Source organism: Ruditapes philippinarum, unplaced genomic scaffold (assembly GCF_026571515.1).
Source record: "Ruditapes philippinarum isolate M1 unplaced genomic scaffold, ASM2657151v2 ctg3577_1_1_1_1, whole genome shotgun sequence".
NCBI classification, from domain to species: domain Eukaryota; kingdom Metazoa; phylum Mollusca; class Bivalvia; order Venerida; family Veneridae; genus Ruditapes; species Ruditapes philippinarum.
In genome coordinates, this window is record NW_026864304.1 from 58,251 (window position 1) to 79,419 (window position 21,169).

Sequence of the window (21,169 nt, forward strand, 5' to 3'; positions counted from 1 at the left end):
CGTCTCCATCTAAATGTGGATAGTTTACTAAACCATAATCAAAGTCATCACTTTTATTATAGATTTTTGTGTGAATAGAATTGTTTTTTGATAGTAATATGAAGAGCCAAAATAAAGTTTAAACGTAGGTTAATTAGCTCTTAAAACTATCTGCGCGGTTGGCCGTGGGTTGTATACCACCCGCAGGTGAAGGTCACTTGACGCCTTAGTAACCACGTACGAAGGCATCGTACTCAAAATACGATGTCGGGTACCTATCCTGTGACCTTCGCGTGTCCTGCTGGTAAACTACTTTGTACAAAATTGCATCTTTGAGGTGACTTCGTGTGTGTATCGGATGCGATCGCGTGACCTTCTGTTGGAATCGTGTGTGGCTCGGATGCGATCGCGTGACCTTCTGTAGGAATCGTACTTGTTTCGGCTGTTGAGAGACTGTCGACCAATTTCGGGACTATCTTCGCACGAAATTAAAAACTTAATATTCGTATACCCATCTGGTGTCAAATTCGGGACAGTGTGACGCCCGCATAATAATTACAAAATACATTCACGATATGTACACGATATGTACACGATATATAACGATATGCACGATAAAGTTAGATTTCAATTCATTTCTGTCTTTTTTTATAACCATATAAATGTACATGTATTTGTTCAGGAAATATTGCTTCACGAAATAATAGTATGCTGATTGGAAGCTGTGATGAGCGTGGTTTCCTCGGATACATTGATGACGTAAGTTATTCTAGTTTAGTATTAAAGTGTTTTTCCATATATACTTTAAATATATATATCCTATATAAATTTCTTTGCATATTTTGTAATGTACGGAAGGGGAGCGAGATTTACATTTAACAATTATTGCAATTTAGGAAATATGCAATTGAAATAAAGATGTTATGAATATTGTCTATCTACATGCATATACGAAATGAAGCAGCCAAGGAAAAGGAAAGGCAAATATCAGCAGTGAACATTCTCTTCACGAAACCCTTCGAATTTTTCCCTAAGAGTTTTTAAGCTGAAATAAAAAGATGGAAATAAAACGGTCTAAGGTCATAGTGCTCATGAATTATTAGATCACAATAAATATTTAATTGTGTATAAAAGTTTATTCCATATAGAATTAAAAATTGACAAATTGTATAATAATAGTGAAATGAAAACATATTTCAGGTACGTTTATACAGATGTTTGGCCTACTGATCTTGCAAACATTCTCTTGCAATAGATACCATCAACAATTGGTGCTACTATCGGAATACTTTCTTTTAATCGTCTTTTAATTCTCTTTTTATTCTTTATTTTATAACAATACCTAATTATACATACCAACGAAGAGAAATAACGGAGATAGACTGATTACATAATGTATATACATGTGAAGATTAACTGTACAATTTCAAAAAGACTTATGCTTTTGAAACATGTTGTTAATTTTATTGTGCATATTTACTCTCACAGTAGACATTCATTGTATATAATATATCTATAACAAGCATTATAATGGTATTATATGGCTGCACTTGGGTATTATGATTTATAGAGTATTTTAGGGGTTATGTGTGAGCGTGCGTGTGTGTGCGCGTGTGCGCTTTTGTAAGGGTGATTGTATATCTGTATTTTCCTCTGATAGTTAATTCTTTTTTGCTGTCCGATTACTACTAATGTATTTGTTTATGGTCACACAATTGTACGTATGTGAACTACAAGCATGTATTAACTATACCATATCCTTATTATAGAAATAACAAATGAAATAAAAACACATGCTATGCTAAATTTATGACGAACTCCTGGATATTCAACTGACAATTGTTAATTCACAGTGAAGCCAAGATAGAAATGCTAATATTTGGAAGTAAACGACATAGATTCATTTGTTTGCCTTTATTATTATAATTGTTAATATATATCAGCGATACTATGTCCTTTTCGATAGAGAACTTTAATTGCTTAGCTATAGTCTTATTATCGTACGTACGTTGTCCTCGTGGGTAAGACACCTTTATGAATTTACTTGACAAAAATCCAGAATGTAAAATAAATAACAAACTGTTATATAAATACGATTTATTGGTTTATACATGAATGAAATAATGATATCACAAATTGTGCTAAACAGTACAATTGACTGATTAATGCATGATCTGTTTTTAAAATGAGAAGTCTGTTAAAAAGATAGGTTATAAATTATCAGTTAATTTTCTTCTGTTGAGTTTGATAAACCATATTTTCGCTGGAAATTATAACAAATGTTTGTCAGGAACCTTAAGTACATATCTCATCATTTTATGATGAGCAAATATTGAGTTGTCTTTTTATATAATGCGAGGCTCCTGTTAAAATATCACGGCAAATGTTTCTACACAAGATTTCATGGCATATTAAGACTTGATGCCCCTGCGTCCATTCCTCCATTCCCCAATGCATTGTAGTTGTTTCTTACTCCTTCAATAAGGCATCTGAATAATCGTAACTAAAAGGAAAAAAAACAACAAAAAAAGTGGTTTATTAACGGCAATTGATAAATAGAGTAGTATTAATATGAACATAGCTTCTTTTTTCTCTCTTCTGAACATTCTGGTAAAGTATAATTATGTAATTTTGTATATACAATGTAAAACATCTATCAAGACCTCGTATTAGTTCGAGCAGTGGGGTCATTTTAGCATATGACAGTATTTTTGTGCTCCTTGTTCATATCGATGCTTGGATATACATTCCATGCTACGGACATTGGTGAAGTATGCCGAATTTCTACCTTATTTAGGGATAAATCATAGGTCTGATTGTAAATATGTAATTATATATAAATAAGTTGGCCCGTGCTAAAACTAATAGTGTTATGACGATATCGAAACACCTGTTTGACACAATATAACTTTATATAAGCTTAGTCTGCAGATTGTTAAAGTGTCAAACGACGTTAGCCAAAAAATTAAGGCGTGAAAGTCGAATTTCATAACAACAAAAAAAACAAACAAAAAAAACATTAATTAGCGAATTGTACATTGTTATATTATCATATCATAATAATATTATGTTCAATTATGTAGATAACATATTTGTAAGCTTTATCAGCTTATTTCATTTTATAAAACTACACTTTCGTATTCAATTCAGTTAAAATAAAAGCAAAGACGAGACATTAAGAAGTTTTTGTTATATAATGTGATTAACTAGATGCATTCTCATTAGTTATAGAAAAGAGCGAACAAACGCATTTAAATGTGAAAATTATGTATATCATTAAACATTGTAAATTATTAAAATACAAAAATTTAAAGTTTTATTTAAACATTAACATCTAATTTCTATTCGAAAATATCTTAAAGTCTCTTTTATGGTCTGTTTTATTGCAATCAAAGAAAAAGCAACTCGATGAAAAAAAGCGCTCTAGATACTTACGTCATCAATATATCCAACGTAACCCCGCCCATTACAGCTTCCAATTAACAAACCATTGTAGCGGGTAGTCACATGACCTAAAATAGACAATGATTATTTATGTGATATCGGGTAGAGAGGTATACTTCAGAATAGAAGTGAACGTGATACAACATAATTGAAAGTCACCAAATAGGCGCTTGAAAAAATTATCCGGAAAAATGAGATCCTTTAAGAGCAATAAAAACCAAAGCAAACAGTTAAAGACAGCACAAAATAAGGTGTTACCAACGCCACAGAGTGTTGCTTTGTAAACTTTCTTATTTTTCTTTGAAAGTTCAGGAATTTTGTATGCAAATGATCAGTACGTCACACAAGTTTTTTTTTAAATATTCACGAATTAAAATTACTTGTGTGATAACAACAATAATTTTGTTTTTAACATCCACAATTTTATGTTATTTAGACAGAAAGTTGTCAGAACTTATCGTGATAGTCCTGGTAACTCTATTAGAATAAAAACGGGACATTAAATGTCAATGTCATTGCTGGAAAGAGACATGAAAGTCTTTCTTATATATCTGTTGATGTTAAAGAAGTGTGGTACCTTTAAGTGGTGCATTAGCGAATTCTTCGTCAACTTGTGCAGTGACCATGTTTCCATCATACGTCATTGTTACATTCTTCCAGGCTTTCTCCTAGTAAGGTTACACCAGAACAATGTGGTAATACAATAGAATGCATAACGTAATTGTTCAGTTATAAAAAGTTACACAAATGATCCAACAATAATACAATAATTTAAGATTTTTGAAGAAATAAAAAACCCGAAATTTATATAGATCTAATGATAATTGATAATATAGAAAAACATACTAAAAAGAAACGCACAGCAAATCACTTTTATTTCTCAAGACTCTCCGAGCTTTTACAGTATACATTTAAATACCCTTGACATATTTATATTATATTGAATTTAATTCGTGAACAGTAAGTAAATTAAGATTGTAAAACGTTACAAACAACCTAATATAAATGCATAATAAAAAAATGAAAATGTCATGTTTGTAACGTACTCTAAATGGAAGACGAAGTTCAACTCCTTCCGGGAATTTCCCAACCCTTGCTTCAACTCTGAATATCACTTCTTTGGTTTGTTGGTTAAGAGCAATTTCTACAGAGCCTAGCTGTCTTCCAAAGCAATTGGATATCAATACCTTAAATATCAGAGTAAAAATATATAGCTATTTCAATTATCAACTTAGTTTTTAGGAATATTTTATTTCAATCAAACATATATACGTAATATTCTTATAATAAAACACACAAAAAAGGATTGAGTAGAAAGCTGCACGCTTTTTCCAAAAACTGTTTGAATTATCAACTTGTGAATTATGTGGGGGGAATTTGTATAGGTAATTTTTAACCACAGACCATTAAACAAGAAGAATGGTTAAAGGATCTTCAAGAGAGCATTATATCTAATTCGCCATGTCTTTGTTGTTTTTTTTTTTTTTTTTGTTTTTTTTTTAAAAATCAATTACAAAACTTGTAAATAAGCGCGTGTTCCAATTAAGAGTTGGTGAGGCAAGACCGAGGTATAAAGATAGTTATCTTCTAGATGAAACTGATTTTTTTCGAGTTTCGTGAAATAGTGAGAGTTTTTTTATTAAACGATACATGTATATGCTTTCCACAACATAAATCACATAAATGTATAAATATATATTTGAATTTATGTACGACGACAGACAAAGTTACGCAGAAAAGCTGATTATGATTAAATCATGAACCGTTAAGATATAATAAATGTCCTTCAAAGTACAACGTTTGTTAAATAGATATAAACCTTTCATACAAGCTAAACCAAACGTATCAACGTAAAGTGACGTATTACTCTTATCAACAAATTTTTTTCTACTTCTTATAACATAAATATATGTTAAAAATGTAAATTCATTAACATTAGCATAAATTCTCAAAAAAGCAAAAATTTGTGTAATGAAAAAACTTTGTATTATTGAATTACGCGAAACGTTCGTGACAACATTTACTAATATTAATATAAATAAACCTGTTCATCTGAAACGCCCCCTGGAAATTCATAAAATCGTAGATTGACCGACAACTGTGTGCCAAGATCTTGGTTGGCATATTGCCAGACTGTCAAGGTTCCTGTACCATCAAAACGTCCGGCGTTGCTGACATTAACTACGTTACCGTTGTTCCCGATAGAAATCTGGTACCCGGCAGAATCCTCTATTTCTCTGCCGTTAAAATTGATCCACAGTTCTGGTTGACATGCTGAAAAAACATTTTCAAAATAAATGAAAAGTTTTATTTAGCATTATATCATCACCCCGCGGGAAAAATCTTACTTTAACCATAACCAATGGTCATATATATGGCATACAGTTCTACATAGTTATGTCTTTAATTGAAGATCACATGAACAATTAGACTTGGTGCTTGAAGGGGCGTCCGATAACCGAGTTGTTAAGACTTCAACCACCATTTGCCCCTCACCACTGTGGGTTCGCATTCAGCCAGGGTCTTCGGATTCTTTCATGTAAGAAAGCTATTCAGCTCGCTTACAGAACGTCGGTAAACTCAAGTACCAGCTCGTACTTGGCGCAATGCAAGGAGTGACACCTAAGGTCTTCCTTCGGCAGCAAAGCTGGAAATTTGCCATATGACCTGCAATGTTTTGGCGCGAAGTAAAACCCAACAAAAAAGTTACCAAAACCGTTGTATCCAACTGCTTCATGCCTATTGTGAGTTAATAAGACATACAAGTGTGTATTAAATAAAAGTTTAACTTTATTTAGACTATGTCTTACATGGTGATTAGACAGATATCAAGGGCCTAGCAAAATGTAATTTGGCTCGGATCTGAACGCTATATTTCCTCAAATCAATATCTATTAAAGATCATTTTATTCTAACTCGTTTTTGTACACATTCTATCAATTTCAAAACCCAGATGATTAGTTTGTCTTGAGGCACTGATAAATGACTATGCAACGAAAAAATGTTTTGTCGTATACTTCTTGAGGCATGGTTATTAAAATATTATTAAAGAATGCCCAAAATTGAAAATGTTGCAGGCTCGGTTTAATTTGAGCATGTTCATGGACGGTAGTAATAAATACATGTTACCGTTCATGACCCCGGCTTAAGCAGTATTCAACATTTAATATAAAATGGTACAATTTTGAATTTTTAAACATCCGCAGATGTGTCCATATTGGGGTTTATGAAACATTCAATAGGACACGTTACTGTCATTCAGTCCAGTAGCAAAATACGCTAAATGTTAGCGTTATACTGTAAGCGCGTCAATGAAAAATGACATTTTGTTTCATTTTAAACGGTTTTTATTTTGGGTATGTGATAAATAGAATATTAAATTCGTGTAAGTTAATTACTGAATTTATTGCACTCGTTGAATAAATTCATGCGTATGTTATCTTTCTTCTTAAAAATAAGTACAAAGATGTGCCTACATGTGTAAGTAATATCAATCTAATACTCACTATAAGTTTGGTATGGGTCTAGGTCATGACATGCACAGGAGCTTGGGTTATAAAGAGTTCCCATTGGACATTTGCGGGGTATCCAATCATATCCCAGGATAAACTGTTCATACATATGTTTGTCCGGAAGTGGTCGGAGAGTACATGCTAAAAATAGAAATATAAAATTAGAAGTTTCAAAGAATACTACAGAAACATTCTTTAAAGAAAGGATCTATAGCTCCGAAATAGGTTTACTTTTGGTTATTTGAAGTAAATTAATACGTATTAACAGAGTTGTATGCATTTTGAGGTAATAAATTAATTTTGAAAAATAAATATTTAGACTTGTATTGTTTAGTTGTGTGGGTGGGAATATTATACGCACGTGCTCTTGTCGTTACAGCTGGCGTTGTCATGATGGTACCGGGGTCAATTGGTCCGAACCGACCACCTTCAATTGTGCCCATACCAGCAAGCTCTGTAGGTGCTAAAATGTAACAGATAATACTAGCTCATATAATTTCAAATTTGTTGTTGATGTTTATTTAACTGGTTGTGTAATGGAATATTTTCGCCTTCAGTACTTTTCAAATAGTTTATGGGATAGGAATTTTCTAATTTATGGGATACGTTTCTGATGTAATATAAAATGTTTAAAGCTTTTAAGTATAAATTTTATCAATAAAGAATATACATTTGTATACGCTTGAAACTATGATAATATTAATAGCATATTAAGTATAATTATATGATAAGTAAAATTAATTTACAAGTTTGAATGATATTCTTTATTCATGTGGTATTCTTTTAAGGTTACAGAATGCACAGTGTCATGCATTTTAATGAAATATGGTTTCTAAGAATATGTGCAATAGAAGTAAACTATTAAAATTAATTTATGAAAGATGACGATGTCATTCATTTATCATTCGATTTACGAGGGTATTGTCTTTGTTAATATAATAACCATTGGCTAGGTTAGGAACTTTTAACATGATTTGCATTTTGTACGCTTAATTCAACAGAAGGTGTCAGATTTTGTTACATGTGACAAAATTTTGCATAAAATTAGCAATATGTACGTGATAATTAATCTGCTAATTGTCGTCTTAAATAAGAAAGAAATTTTGTTTGAGTTAGGGTAGGGACTGTTACACCATGTTGCCTCTACACATTTTATAATATAGCCGACTTACAATAAATTTGGCTCTTTGATGAATGAGTACAACTGAATTGTGTATATGAAATATAGACATACAAGGAATATGTACGGGAGGACTTGAGCTTACTGTTATTGTCAGATTGACTGTAATCTTACATTGTTAAAGGGCTGAATAACATTTTAATGTTTTTGATGCTAACACATTTCGTATTTCAACTATAGGATGTAATCTATACATGTGATACGTGTCGTTACATCTGAGATAACGATACCTTTTGCAATATCCAACTGATCGAAATAGCAAACAATTACTGATCGGAATTATTTTGGTTGCACTAACTGAGTGTCTTCTACATTATACGGTTAATATAGATACGAGCTTATAAATTAAAGAAGTACATGAACATGTATTTGAGTTTTTATTGAATTACTTATTTTGAAATCGTAAAACCTTCTTAGAATAACCAGTCTCGACTACTTGCCCCAACACTACATTACTGCCTTGTTTACAGTGAGGTTCATGTATCAGTCTAAAAACAAGACTTGGGAGCCAGTCCAGTCTGTGAATTACACTTTGCACTGATTTATCGATGCTTACAAACTTACATTCTATTTGAAGACATTTCATATAATAATGCTCGAATTATTATTAGGTTCTTTAAAGTCGTTTCAAAAGGTAGTTTAAAGTTACCTTTTTAAGTAAACTTTACAGAAATTTTTATAATGATGACATTGTTATGTTAGAAATACTTACAAAATACTATAAATCATGTTACTTACATCGATTAATTGGATTATCTACCCAACCGCATCCACAATGGTTCACATTAAATAAGGTATTTTCGGGGCATGGGAACTGTCTATTGCCTTGGAATGGGGCATTTATTTGAAACATTCTTGGGTTGCCATCTACTGCTTTTAAGAGACATCCCGCTGAAAATAAAGAATTTAAAATGAAGCTATATGTCTTAAGTACTAAAAGCACAGAAAAAACAAACAAATGTGTACTTCTTAAGAAGGGCAAGCATAGATTTCATAATGCTTGAATAATGTTAGATGTCTGTTACCTCAAACGGTAGCGATAAATGTGAAAAATGCGTCATTAAAGTAGCGAAATGAAAACAAAGTAGTATTTTGAATTCCATACAAAAAACTAAGTTACTATATAACTGTACTTATAGCAAAAAAAAACAGATGAAGCAGATGGTTCAGGTAATTGGGCAATGAGTAACATTTTGGATACTATAAAAGTACACTAACATTAAAGAGCTTTGAAGAAATATAAGTATTTATGAGGCCAAATGGGCCTTTAAGTTTTAAACGTTTTAAATAATCTGCATGTGTGGTCATTTTTAGTAGGAAATAGAATTGCATCCGTTGTTTAAAATAGTACTCAGTTTTATTGATATAACCGCACAATAAAGATGTTACATTGTCTTATTTCATGCTGGTATTACCAGTGCAAAACAAAATGCTGCACTCACACAGCTTCTTGATAGCCAGCACGTGAAATTAACTTTTTAAGTCAATGTTTGTTAGCAAATTGTATTAAAAGGGTCAAAATCATGTGCAAGTTTGTTTGATTAATTGAGCGGAAATGGGAAATTAGATTGATCAATTGAACCCTTTGTGCAGACACTTGTCACTAATTATGACAGTTATTAGATGTAACTTACGTGCCTAAACAATTTATTGACTTGTTTTCGCTCAATGAATAATTTGAAATTGATTTAAAGATTAAATATAAACTTTAATTGCTGCTGGTGCTGATATAAACAATTGTCAAATAATAAACGTTAATATCTTGGCGAATTCATTAAATTCAATTCTCATTTCAACATTTAGCATAAGGTTTTGGCCTACAATCTAGATTTATAAACAACGCAAATGGCAAATGATGATGTTATATAAAGACGTGATTTAGATTTAAGACGGTGGGTGTGTTTGGCAAAATTGTCAAAAAATCAGTTTTATGAAAGTAAAACCGCTGTACGGAACAGAACACGTGATATAAACATGTCATTTCGGTAAAAAAACATACAAAGATTTATTTCATAATAGCCACGATCTTAATGGTAATTTCGCAGTCGTGTTTAAAATTTGTGAATACTAATTTTGACGCTAGCCTAGGTTTGTCTATAAAATATACAAAGGGGCATTTGGCCCGTTTTCGTTTTGTTTAATAAAGATTTATCATTCTTGCGGAATAAAAGTGTTTCCAAAAAAGTATTCACTTATATCCAAAGAAATGTAAAAAGGAGAAACTAAGAGGTTATGCTTTTACTACCATTAAAATGGTATGCAAACTCCCCAAGACGTGTTTGCTTCCCTATAAAAATGTTGTTATTCCTTATAATTTCTTTTTAATTCAGAACAATATATCTTTATCAATAAAGTTGTTAAAGATGTTCAATGATTTCAGAGAATTAGATGGAACTAGATGGAATAATTTATAAGCGTCTGAAAATGCTATTTTGATGCTTTACTATTAAGAATTTAAGATACGACCGACTTCAGCCTGATGTAATAATGTTATTTGAAAATAAAGTATGTTTTTGGAAAGTCCTCAAACTTGTAGAATGTATATTTAACATTGTTTGATAATTAAGTTGTATGCACTGTGATGGAAAATAAAATAAATGGATTTGTTCGGAACTATCCACTATCAAAATTTTGGATATCAATTTGAAAAGTTGAAGATATATTGTGCTCAAATTTTGTATTTGAGATTCTTGAAAATTGCTACACCTCTCTTTGTAAATATAGAAGCAACATGTTTCGGCTTCACACAAAGTAGATATGTAATGTTTTAAACTCAACACACTATAGGAGGACACAATATGAATACATAGTGTCAATTAAAAAACAACTGGAATATTTTTTTTAAAGACCAATTTTACTTGAACTGAAATAATGTTTTTATTTAAAGTTGATTTTTTAATCCATTTACATGGAGCCTAGTCAGACAGCATGGATGTGAAGGCTTGCCTTGCTATATACTGGTAGCAAGGCTAATCATACCAGTTACCGCACGTAAAAGGTTTAAACAATGCGAGTACATGTGGTGGCTGATTTTGCCATGGCGTAACTTGCTCCGCGGGGCGACAGGCGAAAACACGACGAAGTCACCACAAAGTCGTACATTCCCTCCGCGGGACAACTAACGAAAGCACGAACATGCGACAAAGTAAGCACTTTGTGGTACTTTCACTTCGCGGGGCGTCATACGAAAACTCGAAAATACGGCAAAGTATAAACTTTGTCGTATTTCGCCTGGCGCCCCGCGGAGCAATAAAACGACATGGCATAAATCAGTCACTATAAGTACAACATATCTAGATTACTTTGTATTTCATTAGCGAGTTCTTATTTTGAGCCTTCTTAATTCATTGATTAAATGCACATCATTATCCAATACTATATGCAAATACAGCGGTAACACTGTATAAAAATATATAGATATATCAGTATATTAATTGATAAATTATGACAGTTGACTAGATCAGGACTTTTCACTATGTGATGTATGTATATATAATGTATAGTTGACAACTATGACAATATAGACGTTTGAATCCCCTCACATGTGACAGTTTACATGTGTACATCACTATCTAGAGATCACTATATGAAATATCTGCATGCATATTTAATTAAATCAAAATAGACATGTGTTCTATATTTGTTTGATCTATAATAAACCGTTTAGTACATTTACAGATAATTATTCGAATATGGTAATCGTTTTCAAATATAAATCAAGTAAGGTGAGGATGCATAACTTACGGAAGACCGGTAGGGGATTTTAACTTCATGAATTCGTGAAGTTGAAGGGCTGAAATCGTGAATTCATGAATTGAATTCGCAGAGTTGAAATCGTGAATTCATGAAGTTGAAATCGTGAATTCATGAAGTTAAAGTCGTGAATTCGTGAAGTTGCAATCGGGAATTTATAAAAATGAAATCGGAAATTCATGACGTTGAAATGTCCCCACCGGTCTTTCGTAATAACTCGAGGTAGATTTATTCAAAACGTTTATTTCCACGCTACAAAACAATGCTTATGTTTAAATCGAAAAATAGAAGAAAACTTATTAAACAATTATTTTGAAAATATATTAAATAATTTAAAAACAAAACAAAAAAAAAACATTATTTCGCGGAGTTTAAACTTGAGGTAAAGTTTACAAATTTGTAGAATGCTCCTTTACATCAAATTCAAATTTATATATCTCATTTTAGTGGGAAAAACACACACACTCAAACACAAAAAAACTAACTCATAGAACTCTATTTACTAATGCAATGGTCTTCGATTAAACAAGAGAAGCATTATCTTGGATTATGTAAATTTACCGTGTGAATAGTGACTTTTACGGAAGATATTTTAAACAAAATAAACATAGAATTTCCATTCAATCATTCAATCAAAATTATAAATAAATGAAGAAATAAATAAAAGATTGATATTGACATATTGACATTTATATTTAAGATGATTAAAAAAATATCTTGAGTTATAATATCTTTGAAACAAAAATGTTTGTTTGTACTTGGTCATATTTACCAAACTCTCACGTTTTCAATGCAAATTGTATTTTTTATAATCTTCACTTAAATGATTTCGGTTGAAAAACAAAGGATGAATTTATTCAAATTAAACAGTATGTAAAAAACACACAAATGTTCGTTTTTAGTTCATGATATTATCTTCCCTTACAAGTTTAAGAACCTTTCATAATTTGTTTAAAACAAACAGTTCTTTTTCTTAATGTACAGAAAAAAATCAATAAAACGTTGTTTTCAACGTCACATATTCCCTACAGATATTTTTCGTAACTTTAAAAACAAAAGGTTGCTTTGTGTGGCAGTGTGATAGACATATTATTTTGCTATTAATTTGAGTTTTGTTAATGGCTACGTTCTTTGTTTGAAACAGTACGTAATGATTTGAAAATGTTTACTTGCACAATCGTTTTTAATCATACATATTACCAGTTTTGTATAAAACACCAAAAAAAGTACTTTCTTAACATATTATTAAATACCAAGATAACAGAGACCAGAAAAAGTAGAAGACAATTATGTAAAAGAACCTGTTAAAATTAAATAAAAAAAACAAGCGCATTTTATGTACTTAAGATGACATTAAACTGTAGTGCAATTTTATTCAAACAGCCTAAAATTCAACCATTTAAATATAGTTTGTGCAAATCCTCTTTCTTATAATCTTATCAAAAATGCATGCGTTATATTTCCTTCTGCTAAATTCTTTCCTTAAAATCTATATTGCTTTTAACAACGGTATCATCCTTAAAGTTCCTCACGTAGAAGCTGTGACATTTGGTCATTACTTTATAACTTACTTACATAGTACCCAGCGCTTTTTCGGTACTCTTTGGACTTTTTCTACGAAATGTAAGTGTCCTTCACAATGCAATATTGTCGTCTGTTAAATAGTCCCATTGAATATCACGACCTTGTGACATTTAGGTCAACGGAGTGCTGTAAGATGGGCGTAATAATGTACTAATTGTTTGAACTATGGGAGTTTTCTTTTGTAACAAAAAACCATAGAGTTATACTTACAGTTTCCTTGTTGAGCATAAATATAGGTCACGTATGTGAGCACTGTCAGTATTCGAAGCATTTTGAATCTGTAATTAGAAAAATGGGCAATTAAAAAGTCACATATTTAAAAGATTTATTAAAGTTTCGTAATAAAACCATCTAACTGGACATGTTGCGTGGCGGTTAATTGAAAAGAGCACCAAGGTACATATTCCATATGTACAACATTGTCTATAAATCGCGCTCTTTCCCTCTTTAGGATAAATGGATTCTCATGTTCTAAAATTCAGAACACATGGCACAGCCAGATTATCATGTAGTTTTGTTTAATATCCGGGTATTGAACGGTAGGCAGCTAACAATGTTTATGTCTTAAGATAAGAATTGCAAACTTAAGTATTTTCAGTATTATCTCTTATATTTTCCCATTTTAATTGCTTCAATTGATATATGTTTGGTTTTACATTTAGACGTATTTCTGATGTAGTTCCGTTAAAGGAACTCCGCTGAATCTAAAGGCATGAAAAACAAAAAAAAATAATAATATTATTTACATAGATCACCAGGGGCACTTAAAGGAGAAAGATATGCAAAAGATAATAAAATATATGCTCAGATTAAACGAAAATCGTGCCATTGTGCAATTCTTTGCCTAGCATTGCAGAGCTTTTCAATTTGGGTCATTTTGCACAATATGAATAATCTTTCTGGAAAAACAGATTGAATGAACGATGTGAAATTTCGCACACAAGTTATTGGTCTAGACCTACATCAAATGGAATATCAATCTCAAAAAAATATTTCCAGTCCCGTCATGTCAAAAAAACCTCAGTGGAGGCCCTTTAAGATATTTTTAAAGTATGCACCTGCTGAAGATAATAATGTTCTTTTTTGATTAAACAAATGTATTGAAGCCCGATTGTGGAAAAAGTCCTTGCAACTTTAATTAATCACTTTGAATTCATGGAAGTAACAAAAATATAAATATAGCTATTAAACAGGATGCTTTGCGTTTTGAAACTAAAAAGCTTTTAGAAAAATCCATTTTCAGCTGTCACGATCGTTTAATTTGGCTAATGGGTTACTTTGTCAAATTTTTAGACAATACTGTTGTAAGGTAAACAGCAATACTTAAAAATTAACTCGACAAGGTCAATATTAAAAAGTCACGTTTATATGTATCAAAAATATCAGTAAGGGCGTAAAGATTTCTTTCTTTTTATCTTCGAATGTAAATTTTGCAGCTAAATCTAAACTTTAAATGCATGTAGAGTTGCTGAAACTTTCTGTGTGTATATATATCTCTTTCTAACATACAAAAGAAGCCATTAACACAAACAAATCTGATTCTTTTCTTTTTTTTTGCCTTAGTTTATTATACAATCGGAGCCCGAGCGACACTTTAACGACCGGAAATCACTAAATATAAAAATGTTAGATATCGTGATCAAATTAAATTACTAAAAGTATTTATAGCCCCATAAAACATCGTAACATAATTTCATCACACTAATATTAACATTTGAAAGTGTATAATCGAAGTGTCCAATGAATATATATGAGCCGCGTCACGACAAAACCAACGTAATGGGTTTGCGACCAGCATCCGCGCAGTCTGATCAGGATCCATGCTGTTCGCTTACAAACCCTATTACAAGTAGAGAAACTGATAGCGAACAGCATGGATCCTGATCAGACTGCGCGGATGCGCAGGCTGGTCTGGATCTATGCTGGTCGCAAACCCACTATGTTGGTTTTGTCATGACGCGGCTCATATATGTGACGGGGTTGCTCCTGTCTCTTGTAAAGTTTGCATACTGTTAATGATTTATCAAATATTTTATTTTTTAATAGAATTTTATTCTTATATCTGAGTAGAGACTGTTACTACGACAAAGGTATGATAAGTTTTTAATAGATGTAACACGTTGACAAAGAGATATAATTATCTTATTCAGAAGGAACATATTCTTTGACGGTTTTCATCGACATTGTTTAATTCACAATACATGTTTATCGAACAACTGAATGTCTTTTGCACATGAAAAATATGCACAAGCAACATAGCATGTTTGTTGATTAATATTTTTTTTTTCTAAAATGGTGTAATCCATATGGGCAGAATTGTCCAAGAAGTAATATGCTGATTATTTTTCATTCTAAATGATAGTTTAAGATAGCAATCTAAACAAAGATGTTAACATTTCATTTGTAACATTCAAACATAAAAACAGGTTTTTTCCATTTGAAATGGCGGGTGAAAGGTCCTTTATCCTGTGGTTGTCAGTTTTCAGAGTTTACATGTATATATCGCGGCAAGGGGCGAGTGTTTGAAAGTCAACGTCCTTAAACAGTCGGCCACGGGAGCCTCACGACTTGTTTACACAGAATTTTCTTACTTGAACTACTTTTCACTCTGATCACAATTCAACAAATTATTTTAAAAAAAAATATATTAAATTGAAATTAAAAATTCTATTGATAATACTAGAAGTCGCTTTATATAAATCACAATATATTGTCATAGTTTGACAAACTAATAATACATGCAGATAGTCATCTTAACTCAGTTGATAGATTCTGAGAAAGTGACAGAATAATAATTCTCGCGGTCGTCATATTACTCCCTTATGAATAAAGAGCCGTGGCGTGTCAATTCGTTTGTAACACTTATTGATATGTACAGTCCCGCGAGTCACCTATACGGCACCTTTAAGGATTTATACGGTACCTTAAGACGGATATACGGTACAACTGGTGAAATATACGTCATTAGTGATGCACATGCATGGTACCGATTGTCGGTCACTTCTACAGACCTACATCTCGTTACTTATGTAATACCACAAGTGAACTTTACGATACCGCCAATCACATAATTTCTTGCATTGAACTATTTTATCTACCAGATTCAACAGTATTTAGAAAAATATGTATTAACATGTTAAAAAGTTCTTTGTTAATACGTCATGAGCGGCTTTTATGAATAAATTGCGTTCTTATCTGCAGATGTCACTTAAACGTTATGATTGAAATGACAGTTATTCGCTCTATAGTAAACTGCGTTATGATAAGAGCCGTTAGTGTAATTTCGTTTGTGAAAATAATTGATATGTTATATGCAGAAGATCAAAACGGCTTGTAAGAGGATATCTACCTCTAGCGGATACGTTCAATGGTGAAATCGGCAGATGCCCAGTTACCGACTGTAACGTCACTTCTCAGACCTACATATTCGGTCTGTATACCACAGGCTGTACGAATCTTATATGCTACCTTTAGTTATGTCTATGGTACTTTTACTCTATTATATAGTAGCTATAGTCTCGTTTACAGTACTAACTTCTATTCACCTATACGGTATACTGTACTTCTTGTCACGTACATTACCTCTACACTAACTATCACTAATACTAGTACTGTACCACAAGTCCGCTACAAACGCTAACATTTGTCACGCGTGTGGTATCGATGGTCACATGTACGTTTTCACTTGTCAACCACATGTCATCTATTCGATACTATACATTACCACGTAATTAGAAAATTACATATTTTGAAATTTAACCAAAAAGTCTGAAAGCTCTTGTGTTGAGCACACGCCTTGAAATATATTGAAAGTTAAGTTGTCACTAAGTCTTTTTGGCGTTTAAACGGTATAATCGTGCTAATACTTTAACCACAAAAAGCATTGGTATTTGGTAGTGACGTCATATATATTCCGTCTGCTTTAAAAATGGTGACAAACAGGCTGCCCCCTGGCGGTACTAAAACTGTCAACTATACGTGGCTGCGAAGCAATCCATTTGTTTACAAATATGGTGTATTAATAGTATTATAAAGATGACATGTTTCGCTGTAATACCGCATACTTTTAATGAATTTCTGCGCGAAAAAAAGGAAAGAAGAAGTTCGCACTTAATGATATATCTACAGGTGCAATATCATATGTTCATGACAAGGAATTTTGACAGTTATGTCAAGTTTACAGATATTCGTGATTCTAATTAAGTTTTAAGTTTAAAAGGACACTGACTTTAATGGGACATTGTTTACTCAAAATATATAATGCTTTTGTTTATTCGAATACAAGTTTTAGCATAATATCCAACGCATTTTCCGTCAAACGTTTTGTTGTATATTTTTGCTGATGCTATTTTAGTATTTATAAAGAGTTAGTTGTTAGTGTTGTTGTTTACAGCTTTTTACATTTTGTGCATGCATTACCTCATAATATATTCCTGTGTAACCAAAATAAATTATTGATAACTTGTAAGAAATAATTGAATTGATAATCAAATAATCAATAGTTTACTTGATGTATGCGTATATGTTTTGGAATGGTGAGAGCGGCTGTAATGTGATTCATTTGTAAAGAACAACTAGTGAAGAATCGCTTCTGCAGTTACCCATAGTTAAGTCACTTTTATGTCACCAAATAGTTTTTGAACATATTAAACCATTTTTAGGCAATACAGTGTCTTATCAAATGTCCTTTATAGTATTGTACCCCATTTATTATAATTCATTGATAAATCGAACCTTTTTAACTGTTATTTAATTGCATAGCATTTCTTTTTTAAATAAATATCGTCTTTATAAAGCTATCTCTATAACTAGAAAGTACCTTAAATATGTTGTCATTTTTAATGTAATTACTTACCTTACTGAAATCATTTATGATTAAGGTATATTGTTTTTTGTTTGTTTCATGTTTTTGCTTGAAAGAATTTTCACGTCTATTTGATCAGACCGGCAATAAAAGGAGAACGTAAGTTACTTTTTCTCACACCATCCTACTGAAATAACTGACAGTTTGTTGTTGGATATGACAAGCTTTGGCTGTAGAAATACCTTCTACTTTGTGATAAATGAATATAACGTTTTTATAACCTCACCTAGTACGTTAGATAAAACCACAACAACCATACTGTAGCGTTAATTATGGTCAAAAATGTATATTAAAATAGGTATAAAATTTCGCTAATGAAATTAACTCTGAGCGTGATTTATGGCTGTCATGGTTGAATTTTCAGTCGAAGTAAGTTTCGAGTATAGCAATTTTATATATTAAGTTAAAGCTACGTAGACTTGATTTCGAGTCATCGAAATGCTTCATCGTTTGTTTCCTCAATCAAAACAAGTCAGTTATTTTCACATTTTACTGTCTTCATTGCACATGAGGCCCTTTCCCTTACACAAAAGTAGATACTGTTCTAGAAAAATGAATAAATGGCTTATATAAAACAAAGACTTTAACAGAATGTAAAGGAATCGACGTGTTACTTACTACTCGATTAGCACATATTTGAGGATATCCAAAATTTGAAAAAATGAGAGGTGTATTAACAACAAGGAACTTTGTATGAATGTAGGTTCCTTTTCATATCTATGCAAGATCAACACTTGAATCGAGATTACGAATGTTGCATATGATGAAAACACATGATATAAACAAATGTTTGACTATTGTCAAAATAGATAAAATTGAAACATGTAATAGAGTAGATGAGTTATAGTTTTATTTGTTGTTTTTTATTGTTTAAATAAAATTGAAACCTGTACGAAAGCCCAACACGACAATATTGAAACACTGAGCCTGTTTGTGATTGTGTTGTTGGAAAAAGTATATTTTTCTCCATGAAAATGACATGTAGTCTCGCAAGATAGTGCACCATGGCAAAGAGCAAAGACACGCGAAAGTAAAGAGCGAAATGTTTTGGATTACGTTGCATCAGACATTGCATTTTGTTATATAGGCGTTTCTAGAGCAGATATAGTTTAATTTGTATTATTGCTCAAATTATTAATTTTCAATTTAAAAGACTTCATGATATTACATTTTCAGTTTCGTCCTCATTTTACTCCGCGTTATATTCTGATGGTCACATATATTTTGAATGTTATGAGTTTAAACATATGAAAACGACGCAAAATACAAGCTAATCAAATATACAAAAGAAATACAACGTTATGAGTCAGACATTTGCCATGTCCAAACACCTTTATACATGTAGTTTAATAAACTATATAATTTATACTTAATTTTACTAATACAAAAATGTATACTTGATTTTAGTTTGGTATGTTGGCTTCTTACTGGCACCGAAACTGTAAATGTTTTACTGGAGAATGAAGATCTTTGTAGGAACATTCGTGCATTATTTATGGCACAAAATTCCTGATTGAATTCTTTCTCATCAGTAGTAAGGGGAGAGACAACTTGCCCCTCAGCACTCGTATGTAAAGGCCCCTTTTATTAGATGGTGTAGAAAAAGCAATACACTTCTTGAAAACAGAACGACAGAACCACACAATTAAGATGATGAAGGAATCAGAATGCACGCGGTAAAAAGTTCAAATATTTTATTAAAAGCAAATGCATGTCTCAAGCTAGGGGCAGCTCTTAAAGTAAATACTCCGTTACTGTTAGAAGGAAGGAGTAATATGACGTCGTTAGAGGTTACTAACAGAATATGGAATGAAATTATAAACGTAAATCCACGTAAATATCAGAATGGAATGATGTTACAAAATACAACCAAACCGGAACAGACCGACGGAATAAAAACATATTAAATATTCTTCTTCATGAAAATTATATTAAGTTTAGGAGACAGCTACACGAATTTATAAGTATATTTCTTATATATTTATAACATAGCCTAGGTGAATATTGCGTTTTATTTTTCGAAATGTTATTTCGACAACTTACCTTAGACTATATTACTTATTATAAGTAAATATTCGTTATAATTTAAACGTAGAGCATGAAATCTAATTTTACAGTTATAATATGAAATGCACAAATAGTAATATTGATGAGAGATCAGAAATAAGAAATATTCCAAATTGGACAACAGAAACATTGTTTGAAAATAGTTTAAAACAAACTTATTAAATAGATTTAATCTTAAAACATAATTGTCACTCACATGTTAGTTTTCCCTTTTCTTCAATATTCCAAAACAAAAAAAGTGTATTGAAAACGTTATTACGTTATTTAAAGACCGTCATAAACAGCCTCGACTAAATGCACATATACACACGGACCGGGAAAACGTTAGTTACGACAAATGACAAGTAAATGCGGGAAGCTAGACAATTATAGGGTTCAGAAGTAAATCATCAACCATGGTAATACGGCTGTCATCTCCGAGTTACATGAATATTCGTGACAAGCACCTGTCTAAATCCGTGGTCAGTGTTATTATTTATGCTTTATTTTGATTCTATATTACATCATGAGGTTTTAGGACATACAATATAACGTAAAATTATGGATGGTTAATGATGAATATTTCTTGTTTTGAAATACGTTAATCTATGTGGCGATGCGCGTACCATTTTCAGGGTTTTTCATGGACTGTTTTAAAATGAAATAAATAAGTTTGCAACGTGTCATTTATCTATGTCTTGACATTTCAAATTAATCAGTGCCCATACATTTTCACTTTGTCTATCTTTATATTTCGCCAGTTTCTTATTTTCTTTTTAAATACATGTACTAATAAAAAATGACAGA

General features: G+C 31.6%; 1 protein-coding gene across 1 annotated transcript; it reads right to left on the bottom strand.

The window, feature by feature from the left end:
• Nucleotides 1-2,061: 2,061 nt before the first annotated feature.
• Nucleotides 2,062-20,739, bottom strand: LOC132725138 (asparagine-rich protein-like). The gene is made up of 10 exons (XM_060710221.1): nt 20,580-20,739; nt 13,663-13,730; nt 8,854-9,006; nt 7,297-7,398; nt 6,930-7,076; nt 5,468-5,697; nt 4,470-4,610; nt 4,001-4,091; nt 3,415-3,491; nt 2,062-2,482 (listed from the first exon to the last, which is right to left on the bottom strand). Exons 2-10 carry the CDS (start codon nt 13,721-13,723, stop codon nt 2,381-2,383), a joined length of 1,104 nt encoding a protein of 367 aa, XP_060566204.1. The 5' UTR covers nt 13,724-13,730; nt 20,580-20,739; the 3' UTR covers nt 2,062-2,380.
• Nucleotides 20,740-21,169: the final 430 nt, after the last annotated feature.